This window comes from Thunnus maccoyii, chromosome 16 (assembly GCF_910596095.1).
Source record: "Thunnus maccoyii chromosome 16, fThuMac1.1, whole genome shotgun sequence".
Classification (NCBI taxonomy): Eukaryota; Metazoa; Chordata; class Actinopteri; order Scombriformes; family Scombridae; genus Thunnus; species Thunnus maccoyii.
In genome coordinates, this window is record NC_056548.1 from 14,126,638 (window position 1) to 14,140,637 (window position 14,000).

The 14,000-nt window shown below is 38.0% G+C and overlaps 2 protein-coding genes across 10 annotated transcripts; one reads left to right on the top strand and one right to left on the bottom strand.

The window, feature by feature from the left end:
* The first annotated feature begins 253 nt into the window (after positions 1–253).
* Positions 254–7,245, top strand: slc25a47b (solute carrier family 25 member 47b). 9 transcript variants are annotated; one of them, XM_042387939.1, is made up of 9 exons: positions 310–519; positions 739–797; positions 1,944–1,988; positions 2,102–2,144; positions 5,246–5,289; positions 5,396–5,467; positions 5,621–5,803; positions 6,203–6,470; positions 6,608–7,245. In XM_042387939.1, exons 6-9 carry the CDS (start codon positions 5,417–5,419, stop codon positions 6,883–6,885), a joined length of 780 nt encoding a protein of 259 aa, XP_042243873.1. In that variant the 5' UTR covers positions 310–519; positions 739–797; positions 1,944–1,988; positions 2,102–2,144; positions 5,246–5,289; positions 5,396–5,416; the 3' UTR covers positions 6,886–7,245. The 9 variants fall into 9 exon arrangements, 8 of the variants coding, with proteins under 8 accessions (XP_042243869.1, XP_042243873.1, XP_042243870.1 ...); XM_042387936.1 differs by having other exon boundaries at positions 1,944–2,144; XM_042387938.1 differs by lacking the exon at positions 2,102–2,144 and having other exon boundaries at positions 1,944–2,038.
* A 105-nt stretch (positions 7,246–7,350) lies between these two features.
* On the bottom strand, positions 7,351–13,936 carry LOC121880601 (tryptophan--tRNA ligase, cytoplasmic). The gene is made up of 11 exons (XM_042387933.1): positions 13,846–13,936; positions 13,380–13,479; positions 12,140–12,356; positions 11,952–12,060; positions 11,568–11,687; positions 10,830–11,012; positions 10,550–10,650; positions 10,151–10,263; positions 9,888–10,061; positions 9,583–9,723; positions 7,351–9,367 (listed from the first exon to the last, which is right to left on the bottom strand). Exons 2-11 carry the CDS (start codon positions 13,470–13,472, stop codon positions 9,209–9,211), a joined length of 1,410 nt encoding a protein of 469 aa, XP_042243867.1. The 5' UTR covers positions 13,473–13,479; positions 13,846–13,936; the 3' UTR covers positions 7,351–9,208.
* Positions 13,937–14,000: the final 64 nt, after the last annotated feature.

A 14,000-nucleotide genomic window follows, 5' to 3' on the forward strand; every position in this document is an offset into this window, starting at 1 on the left:
AAAAACATCTGGTCAGCGTTAATCTTTGTACTTGTGTGGCAATGCAGTTTTAAAACAGACTGAATCGAAGTCTGCATTGCATTATCTCATAACAATAATGTAGCTTTGACAAAAAATAATATAATAATAATAATTACACAATAAGCAAGTTTCAAGTTTATTTGCATAGGTGGAAATTATGGGGGTGGGGTGGAGGGGTTGTAACACCCCAATAACCAAAACCGGCCCATACAACCCTCCCAAATATCATATCATAATGATGAATGAAAAATATGAACTGTTATAAAATATGATAAAGTGGTTGGTTTTCTCGATTAAATGTAATTAGCAAGCAAAGAATACCATTTTTTTCAACCTCTCTCCACCCCTATATTGTGAGACTTGGTTGCGCCCAACCCATCCTCCCGCCTCTTCTCAAGCGGCAGCAGAGAGCAATAGCAAGATGAGCGCAAAAGACCGACAACTTAAAACTATTGGTTGGTCAACAACAAAAAGAGAAAAATCTCTTCCCGACAGTAGGTACGCTACTGCTATGGCTCTACCACTCATGAGTCAAATAATTGAATGAAAGTCTTATTTTCAGCTGTGTCATTGTGTTAGCTGAACTGTAAGCTAGCTAGGCTAACGTTAGCCATTATATAATCAGACTACTTTTACTTGAGTTACTAACTATTTGCTATTATCTTGCTGATATGAGGTATAACTTTTATTTCTAAGTTGTATCTTATATTTCATCAGATTCAAGAAAGTGAATGTAGCAGCAGGGCAGGAGAGCGAAAGGAGGCACAGATGTCCAGGTAATCAGGTCAGAGAGTCAAAATGCTGTGGCAAGCAATACTATAATACTATAAGCTACACTCAAAATATAGTTGATTTGCAGTAAAAGGACTAAAACATACAAAACCCTTGGTGTGGTTCTTTAATACCTTTACAACATGGACTTTACTGTAATTAATTGTAGTATTTTCCCAGGCAAATATTTAAAAGATAAGGCTCAAGTTTTTAACAAATTTTACTCAACCATGAGAAAAAGCATATCAGCTGTTATTTTCAGCTGCAAGATTAATCTATATTTTGCTAGTGAGTATTTACAACAAACAGGATGGTGAATGTGAGAGAAAAACTACAATTTAGTGGCTTATTGATGTGATTTCAAAAGTTTTTGGACAATGGTGGAGGTCTATGGCACAGAGGATATACAGGCTTTGGATACACACACACACAATAGTCTACTTGTCAGTTTTGGTCTCTTCATGGTATTTGTTGACAAAAAGAAAAATTACAGAATATTACCAGCCTTCTCTTTTAAACTATATATTTACAACCATTTACATTTCTGAAAGGTATATAGTATTATATTTATAATTATTTTGTCTGTTGGAGGAAACTTGGCCAAGTATGGTTTGAAAGATGTAGATTCTGTCTGTTGGGGGCATGCTTTTGTGAAAAAATATATTACTTTAATACATATATGCATTGATTTCAGTGTTTGGTTCCCTCATTTGAATATTGGTTCCATGCTTTGATGTGTTTTGTTCTCTGATTGAACCTTCACCATCATGATGTTGATCATGTCACACATTTCTACATTCTGTAAGCTCTTAACTTGAGCAACATGTGCAGATTCTCACTCATTTGGTATCTGATTACTCAGCTAGCCAAACCCTCTTGCCAAACTTGTTGACTGAGTGTTACTGTTACTGATTGATTATTATCTGTCTCTCTGTGGAAAACTGACATCTCTTAAAAATGGACATCGACTTTGTTGTTAAACTAGTACAACAAATGAGACCATCATCCTCTTTCTCTGAAAAAGAGCCACACTGCTATCAAGCAGAAATAAGTCACTGTCAAATGTAAAGGTGCACTGTTCAATTTAATGTTACATTTGAGTATAATATGGTCTTTCTGTGAGCTGATTGTACACTGAATATGTCTTTCAGAAAATGATGCTGAGGCAGTTTATGCTGATGAAGCAGCAGGATCAAGTCAGACACATGAAGACCTGGCTGCTGACAGGAAGAAATTTTGTGGAGGAGTGAGTCAAATTGACTGTTATTTCACTCCTACACTGATAGGAAACTGACATTTTATATTACAGGGAAGGATCGGGGGAGATAAAACATCTCCTTGTGGCTGAAGTGGCGAGTAAGATATAGTGAATCTTCAAACTGTAGTGTGATATGTGAACCTGCATATAACACTAGTCTACTATCACCTTTATTATCTTACTGTTGAGACTTACTGAGTGTTGTTGAACATGACTCTGAAGTTCCTCCTGGAGGAACCAGAGAGTGAAGCCAAAACTGAAGCTGCCAGCACTGAGGTTGGAAGACTGCTGATTGACTCAGCAGTACCCTGTCTCTCTCAGTATGGACCTGTCTCTACACCTCTTCTGCTCGAGGTTTGCACTGTAGCAGGATGGTACGTGGTCATAGCCATCTTTGAGAAATTTGACCATCACTCCAAGACTTTTCACCTGATGGATTATGATGAAAGCTCTTTCTCTGCCAGAGAGGGTGTTATCTCTGCCATCCAGGACATGGACTGTGAAGTGCAGACTGCTGCATCACCCTCAGCTCAGCACCTCAGAGGGGTTATAAGAGGGACCCATGGAGGAGAGGGAGGCTTCTCTGACATAGACAGACACACAGACATACAGACACACAGACATATAGACACAGACATACAGGCATACAGACACATACATACACACATACAGACACACAGACATACAGACAGATTCCTTCCTTTAGTAGATAGATTCTGGATTATTTAATGGAGAGAAAGGAGTAGATGTAATTTGAAGAAATAGTATAGAAATAGTATTTTTATGTCATAAAACTAACTAGAGGGTAAATAATCTAATGAAGGTGGAATTACTAAAGCTCCAGTCTTACTGTGTATCAACTGTTTTGAGAATTAAAAATATCTTCTTGAATATGAACCACACAGTAAATGAAATGATAGGTTCTGTTTTATAACCGAAATGAGTTTTAATATGTTACTTATTTCAGTTATCTGCTTGTATTTTTCTGACTTTTAAACCTAATTAACATGGTTATTTTTGCACACAGGAAATCTGGGCCAGGTAGAGTTTTCCAGATTATAAAAACTGTGCACAAATACACAGAGTGGGATGAATGGGGTGTTAATGAGTGCCTCCTAGCAGGTTAATCTGTCTATGAGTGAAGTGTGTTAGTGTGATTATAGTGAAGTGTAATTGTGGCCAAATGTCAACAGTGTACTGTGTATTTTTTGTGCATTTAGGTATGTCAAGTACAGTTTTAATTCTATTATTCATCTATGATGTGGTTATAAATATAATATCAAACAAGCTTGTATTTTAGATTATAATATGATGCACTTGTAAAATGATTTGAAAAAATGATAGTATATGCAGTAATTTTAAACACAGAAAGTTCTTCTTGATGACAAAATAAACAATCATTGTGGGTGTACCAGGAAAAAAAGGAGAAAAGGAGAAGGAGAGGAACAAGTGGGCCTGATTCTTAAAGCATTTTGACAACTTTGCATATTTGTTAATGACCTATTTTCCTTATAACCCTCGGGGAAGGCCCATTAGATTATTTGGGACACAAATAAATGGAAATACCAAATGTTAATTTGCCTGACGTCACTGAAGCAGTGTAATACAAAACCAAAGCCTCGTGCTTATGTTTCAGGTTACGTTGATGTGTATAACACAGTGAGCTTGGGAACTCTGTACTGTAGGAGCTCATTTACACCACATGTTTAACAACATGTTTAATTTAAACTGGTTAAAAAGATGTTTGAACAATCCTACCAGTTTATCTGGAACATTCCATCTCACATTTTTAACAAAATGGGTGATTTAAGCTTTCTGTTATCTTGCACGTTTTTTTGTAAACTACCTGTTAAACTGTCAAAGTTTCATCAATAAGCTCTGTTAGCTTGAAAGATCTGCCATGTTCACAGTTTTTCTCCACATAAAGCCTTACTCTGGAACAATGCAGATATCACAGTTCAAAATAAGTCAATATTTCCTCCCAGTTGGCATGAAAAAGGTATTGATAACATTGTTTTGTGATCTGATGATTCAGGTTCTTTACTTACATATGAACAATGTCTCCACTAATTTGAATTTCCCATTCATTTAATTCAGTTCAGTTTAATTCAGTCATTAAAGCTGTTCCTTGTGCTCCAATGCATCTTGCCAAATCCCATCTTAGCTCTGGGGAAACATTAACTGTACACACTAAACCGCTCTGAGGAGGTGTTCAACTAACTGATAGGAAGTGTAGCAGTAATTTTACACGTGAAATTCTTCACAACCAAAATAAAATTGTTCCAAAAGGTAAATTCTATTGGGCTTTGATCACTGATAACATAAATTGGAGGAAAAAATGGCTTTTACTTTATAATAAGGTAAAAGAAAGGCATTTTGAAATTCTACATGGTATCTATCCTGTTAATTCCTTTATTGCAAAATATGTGGACATTGCAAATCTGTGCTTTTTGTATTGCTCATCTTTTCTTTCACTGTGATGTCAAACAGACTTTTTGGCAAGAACTTGCTACCCTTGTTTTCAGCTTCATTGATGAGCCATGGCTAAATTTTATATCCATAAATGCAAATTTTCTAAATCCCCACCTCATTTGCTGCCTTTCCTTGCAGAAATTCCTGCTTTGTTTAAGCCATATGAGGAACCACAAAAGTGCCATCCTACTGTCTCGACACTCAGAACTCATTTATTTAAACATGTAATCTTTATTTTTTTATTTATTGTGTTCAGTTCTCTTTTTCTTTTGTGATTTTTTATGTCCCTAATGGATTTGTTTGACTGTTTTGTTTTGTGTATTATTTGTGTGTGTTCTGTCTTTCAATATTTGGCTAATAAAGTTGTGAAAGAAAAAAAAACTAATTTACATTAACTCTTAGCCTCTGGACAAAAGTTTTGTTGACATTTCTAGAAACACACATGAGGTTGTTTAAGGTCTTAACAGGTGGTGAGTCACACTGAGTTGGATGCTAGCAGCCTACCAACTGAACATAAGAAGAATGGATTTTATTGCTGGATCTGCAGGAGGTTATGATTACATTTTTTTTTAAAGTTCAGCTAATGTCAGTGGCAGGTGCATTTCATTTACTTTTTTATTTATTTTCACGGCAATTCTTATGGTATATTAGTGTTGTTGACTAAATGTCTGTTTTGGGAACCACGGTTGTGTTTGTCATGTGATGTGATGCTTGTGTTTTCAGGGGCATTTGGTGTGATAGTTGGGTACCCTTTTGACACTGTAAAGGTACAGTTTAATACACACACACACACACTGTCATTACATGTGCTTGAGGAGATGAAAATTGGACATTCAGCTCAGCAACGCTTTCTTTTTTGTCAACACATCATAGGTGAACATTCAATCCCACAACATGTACAGAGGAATATGGCATTGCATCCATTCAACATACAAGACTGAGGGGGTGAGTGTCTCAAACTGTCACATAAGGTCAGTGACGCCTGATTTCCTCACATCTGAAGCATAGTTCATCTACAGCTGCCTCCCTGTGGAACAATATAATATTACTGTTCTTGAGCCTGCTTTCTTTAAACCTTTAAACCTCTCTGTACTGTAGGTCTGTGGTTTCTACAAGGGAATGACAATGCCTGTCATAGCTGTATCCCTCAGTTTTTCTGTGGTGTTTGGGACCTACAGGAACGTCCTTCAGCGTCTGTGTAAACTACGGCATGGGAGTCCTGATGCCCGGCCCGCTAAGTGTGACATCTTCCTCTCAGGCCTGACTGGAGGAGTTGCACAGGTATTTAATCATTGAACTTTGCCTTTATACTATAACGAGAACAATTCAAATGTTTTTGGGAATTCCACTTACACAAAGGGTATTTTGCATACTTGTATTTGCTGTTGAATTGTCTGTATTTGTCTTGTAGTATGTCTCATGTTAAACAAACACATTAGTCTTTTACATGTCTCTCCTTAGCTTTAGTTGTTTGGTGTGTTCTTGATGAGCAAGTTAGAAATTAGCCTCAAGTCATTCAAAGGTGCAATTAGTGTCCAGTGTCAGTTATTCTTGTTTGTTTTTGTTTTTATCCTCAAATAATGTGTGACACCCTCTTGAAATGCATTGTTTTGCCAATGTGCAGATGTTCCAAGTTTTATAATTGTCAAGTACTTTCATACCGTTATTTCTTTTTCTCAGGTTTTACTGATGTCCCCAGCTGACATGGTGAAGGTGCGTCTGCAGTGTCAGAGAGTTGCCAATTCATCATTCTCAGCCAAAGCCCTCAAACCAAAGTATCACGGCCCTGTGCACTGTCTGCGTACTATTGCATATGAAGAAGGAGTACTGGGCCTCTACAAAGGAGCCCAGGCATTGGCTCTAAGAGATGGACCATTCTTTGCCACATTCCTTACTACTTATAACATCATCTGTGAACTGCTGTCGACCCCGGGACAGACCCAGCCAGGTAAATCCAAACTCTGCTTACCAGTAAATTATAGGAGAACATCCATCTGAAAACACGTATATGCAAAATGGAAACCAATAGTCATGTTTTCAGTTTTTATGATTTGAAACTTATACAAATGTCTCCCCTTCATACAGAGTGGAAAGTGGTGCTTCTAGCGGGGGGCTTGTCAGGGATGTGTGGCTGGTGTATTTCCACGCCCATGGACCTGATCAAAACTCGTCTTCAGATGGACTGGATTGGTGAGCGAAGGTACCAAGGCTTTTTCCACTGCATTACAGACAGTGTACGCTCAGAGGGGCCCGGTGTCTTCTTTAAGGGCCTGAGTCTCAACTGCATGCGAGCCATCCCTGTCAACATGGCAGTCTTCTCGGTGTATGAAATAACGATGCACCTGCTGAAACACTCAGCTTAACTCTACCTGCAGCTTGGATCACGCCACAATCAGAGAATGCATCATGGAACTTTCAAGGCTGTGCTAAATATTTTTTATTTTAATATTTGTGTATGGTGTAAATATGTTTTATATAATATTCTCTGAGGTGTGGAGTTGTATAAAACTGATGCTGACATGTCTGAATGCTGTAGTGGTTTTCAGATACCTGCTTTCAAGTGATTTTAGACTTAAGCAAGAAATCATTTCTTAGCAGCTCAATTTTTAGGGAATTGTCCTTCCAGTAAAACATCACATTCTTCTAACCACATTATATCAATACTAAACAATCTGAAATAGACCAGGTTTATTGCATATTCTGGTTTTAATACATGATGTAAATATATATAATGTAAAACATGCCGAAGTGTAACATTGCAATGGATAAATTCTGTTTGTGATAATCTATTATAATTAATTAATTTTAGTTTTTTCGCAGAGAACAACTGGGCTAGATGTAATATATTTTAAATAGCTTGTTAATCACTTTTCCATTTCCCTCTGAATGTTTATACTGTGAGCAAGTTAATATCATACTCCCTTTACTGAGAATCCATCCGATACAGACAGCAGATAAAAATATGCTCTTTTCATGGGGCCATCTGTACCCAGTATTATTTCTTTAAAATCTACCTCTTTAAAAACAGCTTTATCTTTATTATTGCCTTTGAGTTGTATTTGCAACATCTCGCACCCATCTCCATGTTACTGACATTAACGCTATCCTGCTCTCTCAGACACGGGGCTGCATTATCATTTAAGGACCAATCATATCGTTTTAGCTTAAATTACAGGTGTATTCTTATATATATTGTAAGAACTGTACCATTTACAACATCTGAAGACAATGATGTGTGAGTGACAGCTGGTCCCAATACTGCACAGTGAATTCTGGAATTCTGATCAAAAATTGTGCCTTTAAATCCTCTAGACACCCACAGTCCACCTACACAGGTGCTTTCACTTACTGTGCCTGATTAGCACTGGACTCTCCCCTACTCTATAGTCATGTTTAATATGTTGGGGCAGGACAATTTATGCTTTTATTATTCTTATTGATTCAAGGAGTTGGTGACATCATGTAATTCCCAACACAGCTCCACCCAACGTCCACTTGACCAAAGATCTAATCAGAGTAATTGAAAACGCCTGTGTCAGTGTGCAGAGCCTTTAATGGAACATAATATGATGAAATATTTAATGTAAATAAACATGTAAAAATTCCTCAATGGTCAAAAAATTCACAACAGACATTTTGACTTGTTATAGAAGGAAAAGCACAAGCTATGTTCTATTCAAGTCCCAATAAGCCCTGACAGTGTATAAACCAGGACCTTGAAACTGAAGCAGCAAATTGGAATTCAGCCATATTTAATACAATTATTTACAGCTGTGCTTTTGCTCCTGTGGCATGGCAAAATGTCTGTGGCACAGTTATTATATCACTAAATATCAATCTTGATATGTTGGTGTCAGATATTATGGAAAAAATTGGTACTTTTGCTGTGTGACCATAGAAACATTAAAAAAGATGTACACACATTAATGTGACACTTACTTTAATTAAAATGTATTCTATTAATAGAATAAAATAAAATGATTGAATTTTCAAATAAAACGTGCTTTTAAAAATGTTTTCTTTTTGCAGTTTACTTTTTAGTCTGGGAATAAGTTGAATGAAATGTCTTCTTCCCTTAGAGAAAGAGTTACCTTAGTTCAGATCATTTTTGCTGATAGCAATTACATTTGCTTTAGTTCCCTTGAGTCAGACACTGACAGCCTACTACCTGATGTGAGCAAATTCTTAAAAAGAGATGAACGTCTCATTATTTCTCATATATCACAGCTGCTTTTGATAATCACAGTTATGGTTCAGAAGGCTTTTTTCCCCAAGTAAAACTAAGTTTTACTTAGACTTCTTAACCAACATTTTGCAAAGATGTCTAGTTGTGTTGTTGTTGAGCAGATTTTTCACTTTAATTGTCAGTGCTGCAAACACAAACACTTGATGAAGAGAAACGTGCACATTTAGTGCGGCATGAAGCTAACAAATAGCATGACAATTAGCATGAGGGCTTGTGCAATGCAATGCCATGCTTAATTTGACACAGAGGCACAAATCATCAATACAGTAATTTACATAGACATTTTTCTCCAGTCCTGATGCCACCTGTATTGTGTCTGTCTTCCCCTGACAAATTCAAATGACAATGATTTTAAAAGGAAAAAAAGCTGGATTGATTATTTTTTCTTGTTTTGAGTTTAACAGCACGATGAACCTAGACATCTCAGACGCTTGAGCGGGCTAGAAGTTAAAATTTAAAGGTCTGGGTGTCATGAACTGCTTGACTGTCTCTTCTGTGACTTGTTTGCGTCGCTCTTGATGTGCGGCAATCATCGGCTGCAGGGTCTCGATCAAAATCTTCTTCAGTTCCCCTGTTAGAAGAGCTCCACTCGCGTAGTCCTACCGAGAGAGGAGATTGGAGGAGTGGACGGGAGGAGTGCGCAGAAAGGAAATTGTAGAGGAGGTTGATGGTGCAGAGAAGAATGATAACAAGAAAGGAAAGCAGAATGTCATAGAGAGAATGAGGAAAACAAAACAGACGGAAGGGTGTGATTAGCAAAAGCTTAAAAGTTTGGAAGATATAATTTGCTTTCTGTGTTGTCTGAACCACTTACCTGTCTGATCTTCTCCAGCTGTTCATCGTCCTCCAGGAAGAAGGTCAAGTACATGAAGGAGACGTCTACATCTGGGTTACCACCATATTTTCTGTGCTCTTCCACTGTGTCTTTTCCTCCCGAAAATGCATGTTTGTTTACCTGTGAGTAATTGTAGATCAGATCAGACAGGGACAATTGTAAAATAAATACAGTAAATTTGACTAGTAGCTACGGATGAGATCTTATTTCGTTTTTTGCCCCCTTTCATTCATTCATGCACAAATAACAAAGATAAACTTCAACTAATCCTGTCCTGGCAGCACCTTATTTTTTATCTGCTTGGGTGTATCGGTGAGAAAGATAGAGGAGTTGGCATCGCTAGCGCTCATCTTGGTCTGCGCCCCCTGCAGGGCGGGGAAGAAAGTGGAGTGCAGCAGGGCTGGCTTGGGATAGCCGATCCTCGGGGCTACATCACGGGTCATCCTGAAGTAGGGGTCCTGGATGAGTGAGGGGACAGACACAGACGTTTGTAGGTAACGGTGCTAATATGTGGTGTTGTTATGTATAACTGTGATGCTGTTCTGACCTGGTCTATGGCACAGGGGATGAGACACTGTATATCCTTTCTGCCTTTGAAGATCTGTGGGAAAGAGTTGCTGAAGGACGGGGCTGCCTGGATGGCTGGGAAGCTGATCTTTCCTGGATAGATAACAAATAAACTAATGAGAAACACAGTACTGATACTCAGCCATTTGTTTATGTTTTACAAAGTTATGTATTAAAAAGTGAATTTATTGATTAGCAACAAAATAATTATTACTGTATTATTAGAAACTCTAAATTGGGAAGCATGGGGCAAAAGACTGGATAGACTTAATTTCAGGTTTGTTCCTCTTTCCAAAGTATTATGAGCAGAGCTCCACGATAGCTCAAACAAGACTACATCTCTTTTTTTAAACCATTGACTATTTTTCAGTTGTCTTACCAATGCAGTCACTATCTGTAAAGCCAAAGATGCCTTTGACCTGGTTGAACGTCACATGCTTCTGAATCTTTACCACATTCCTGTAGAACTCAGGGGATGCGCTGGGAGCAGAAGAAAAAAAAACATTGAGAAAAAACAAACAATTCTGACTAAAATAAGAAATTATAAGATGACTCAAATTAGGTGGATCTTTCCTTGTTATCTATGCCTCCTCCTAGGAAGCTTCTGCAGTAAGGTCTGCCAGATAGGAATATAAAGATATTTTTCTGTCATGTTTTACCCCATGTAGTCGAGGTCAGAGAAAATGAAGGTCTTGTTGACATCAAAGCCACAAGCAATGATGTCCTTGGCGTTTTCCACAGCAAAGCGGTGGCATTCTTCTAGCGTTAGATCCTTCCACAGGTACTTCTCATCATCAGTCAGCTGGATCACCAGCGGGATGTCAAACACATCCTGCAGCCATCTGCAACAAGGAAGTAAGTTTCAGTTGTAACTTGGAACCAGTATAAAATCTTCAAACACATAGATCATAATATGGAATGGTTTCTTGCTGGGGACTGCCCATTGGTCCGAAGGCCCATTATTCTGATGGCCTGTTATCCTGAAAACAAACACCCATTGCTCCGAAAATACACACTGGAGTTGTTGGACTGCCGGAACCTGTGTGGACGCACTGCCATTATTAATGTACTAAAAAGCAAGCATTTTGTAAATGGTATCTTTGCATGTCAAAATACAGAAAGATATTAAGGGCAATAAAACTCCAGGGAGCGCGTGTATTTTCAGAGCAATGGGCCTTTAGAGCAGTGGGCTTTTGTTTTTGGGATAACGGGCCGTCGGACTAATTATTACTATTGGGTTTTTGGAATAATGGGCTGTCACACCAATGGCATGACATCCTCTTGCTGATACAACACTTATTTTTTCTCTATTCTTTGACCAAAATGTAATTGGTTGTTGAATACGACATCGGGCAAACGTGCTTTTATCTTGACAGCTTTGTGAAAGAAGAACTCACTTGGTGAAGATGAAGGGGATGAGGTGGCCAACGTGCATGGCCTCTGAGGACGGACCTCTGCCAGTGTAAAGGTAGAAGGACTTGTGCTTCTCATACGCATCCAGAACTTGATGCATATCTCTGCCAAAAACAGCAATAAGAGGAAAGTGATTTATTGATGTGTCAATTATCTTCGATGAACTCTCTCACCACCATCTGTTTTACGGAAATATGAATGATGGTCACTAGATTAAAAGTTCAGAGTGAATATTTTCCCCGTAAGTTTGAGAATTATTGAGTCACAACAGATGATGAAACACCCATTCACTACAGCTTAGAAACAAGGAACATGAAATTATGACAAAGTCAAACTGATTAAATATTTTCAGTTCCTAAAATACTGACCTGTGTGAGAAGAAGATTCCTCTGCGAAGAAAGCGGTGCGGTTTCTGTCCGCAGACTTTTTCTATTCTGTCCACCAGCTCCTTTTCAATTTTACTGCTGCCAAACCTCACTAAGGAAAGACACCAGAATGTGAATTATTCTGCTTAAATTAACCTTAAATTACCCCGTGAAGCTTATTTTAATCTTACCAATAAGTTTGTCGTAGTCTACTCCCTTTGCATTGGTGGTGGAAACGTTCCATGGGTCAACTGTGTCGTCATCATCAGCACCATCTGCTGCTGGCCCGTTGTTAGGGACAACAGAGTTTTCTGAGGGCGGACATCCTGCTTTGTAATCCTGACCTGTCGTCTGTTTGTAGTCCACTTTCAACTTTAGCAACAACTGGACAGCAGCGTCAATTTCAGCCTAGGGAATACAAACAGCATTATATTTAATTTAAAAGGGTCAGTACACACAAAAAAAACATTCTTTTCCTTTTACCCCAGTGGTGTCTAACCACATAGGTAGTTTCAGTTTTAGTTATCCAGGTTTTGAGATATCTGCCTCTAACTTTCCCCACCCTAATAATAAATAATAAATAATAAATCACAATGCATTTAATTCGTACTGCACTTTTCATTTGCAATGAATCTCAAGTGCTTCAGTCTTAAAAACATATAACATAAAAAAATAACAAGCCTTCCTGAATAAAAAAGTTTTTAAGCCTGTTTTAAAGAGTCTGGGAGAGATGGAAGAGATGTTTAGGAAGGCTGTTCCACAAACGTGGTGTAACAGAGCAGAGGACTCGATCCCCCATTGTGCCGGAGCTTAGAACTGGGGATCCGGAGGAGCAAGCTGCTGGCAGATCTGAGGGTGTGGGTGGAGGTTTGTGGTGTGATGAGTTCCTGTAGGTAGGGAGGCGCATGTCCATTGATGATTTGTATGTGAGTAGCAGGACTTTGTTGTCAACCCTGAAGGACACAGGGAGCCAATGCAATGAAAGCAGAGGTGGTGTTATGTGCTAATAACAGAGTATAATTTTGTTTATTGTGTTCATAGCATTAAAAAAATCACTGTACCTTTAAAAATTCAACACAAACATGTCTTTATGGGAAACAATGTTTGTGTTATTTGGGATAATCCACAGATGGAAGACAAAAATCTCGGTGAAATAGCTGATAGCATGTTCTGTTGATTATTTAGAGTAAAGCGACCCTTTATTTAAAGAGGTGTTAATGTTTATTTAAAAAACAAATTTCAATGCTGTGAACATTACAAATGAAATTCAATGTATCCAAATTGTACCCACAGAAATCTCAGATATCTCAAAACCTGGGCAAATCAAATCAAAACTGCTTGAATGACAAACTCATAGTAGCAGTAAGTGAAAAAAGAGAAATTTACTATTAATCTTCTATTATTTAGGCTAATTGGTTTACAAGCACTTACCTTCTCAGCTTTAGCTGTTTTTAAGGACCTCACTGTGTTTCCCTGTTCTGTCAATCTCTCATAGAGCTCCATTGGACTCTGACAGTCTGTCATCTTCACACTGCTCCAAAACATTTGAAGAATTGACTGATTGATTTTATGGATTATCAGAATCAGACACAAAAATAAAAAATCCAAGGGATAACATTGTTAAAGTGAAATACTGTCTACCATGGGATCAATAGTATGTTTTTATTATATAGATTTATTTATTGTAGCGTTAGTGTATCTCTATCCACAGCAGTTGAGAGGACTCCCATATGTGAACAAATAGAGCTAACTAGCTATTCTGTAGCTAAGCGTCTGACATTATTTACTAACCAAATTTAATTTACAATGGCCGATTTCACAAATTATAAAACAGTCGAAATTACAATAAACTCGTAATACGCTGATGTTGAATAATTAGAGTGACAAGACAGCTTACCGGACGATATTCTCCTCAGAACTGACAGCTCACTCATTCAGTAACTTGCATCAGCCTGCTACTGCTGTGAGTGTGAGTTGGTGTTTGGGTCAAATTCTTCCCAGGCAAACTGTCTTGCTCCAACGTTCCGCTATGGATTCATCAGTGCAACAATG

Bases quoted from the DNA above. Each gene is read 5' to 3' on its own strand.
- slc25a47b (XM_042387934.1), top strand. From the start codon at position 5,012: ATGCTAGCAGCCTACCAACTGAACATAAGAAGAATGGATTTTATTGCT. The intron at 5,073-5,245 runs GTTATGATTACA...TTGTGTTTTCAG, and splicing joins TATTGCTGGATCTGCAGGAG to GGGCATTTGGTGTGATAGTT. The intron at 6,471-6,607 runs GTAAATCCAAAC...CCCTTCATACAG, and splicing joins CCCGGGACAGACCCAGCCAG to AGTGGAAAGTGGTGCTTCTA.
- LOC121880601 (XM_042387933.1), bottom strand. From the start codon at position 13,472: ATGACAGACTGTCAGAGTCCAATGGAGCTCTATGAGAGATTGACAGAA. The intron at 10,651-10,829 runs GTAAAACATGAC...TTCTGCTCCCAG, and splicing joins TCTGACCTCGACTACATGGG to CGCATCCCCTGAGTTCTACA. The intron at 9,724-9,887 runs GTGCTGCCAGGA...AATTACTCACAG, and splicing joins CCAAGCAGATAAAAAATAAG to GTAAACAAACATGCATTTTC.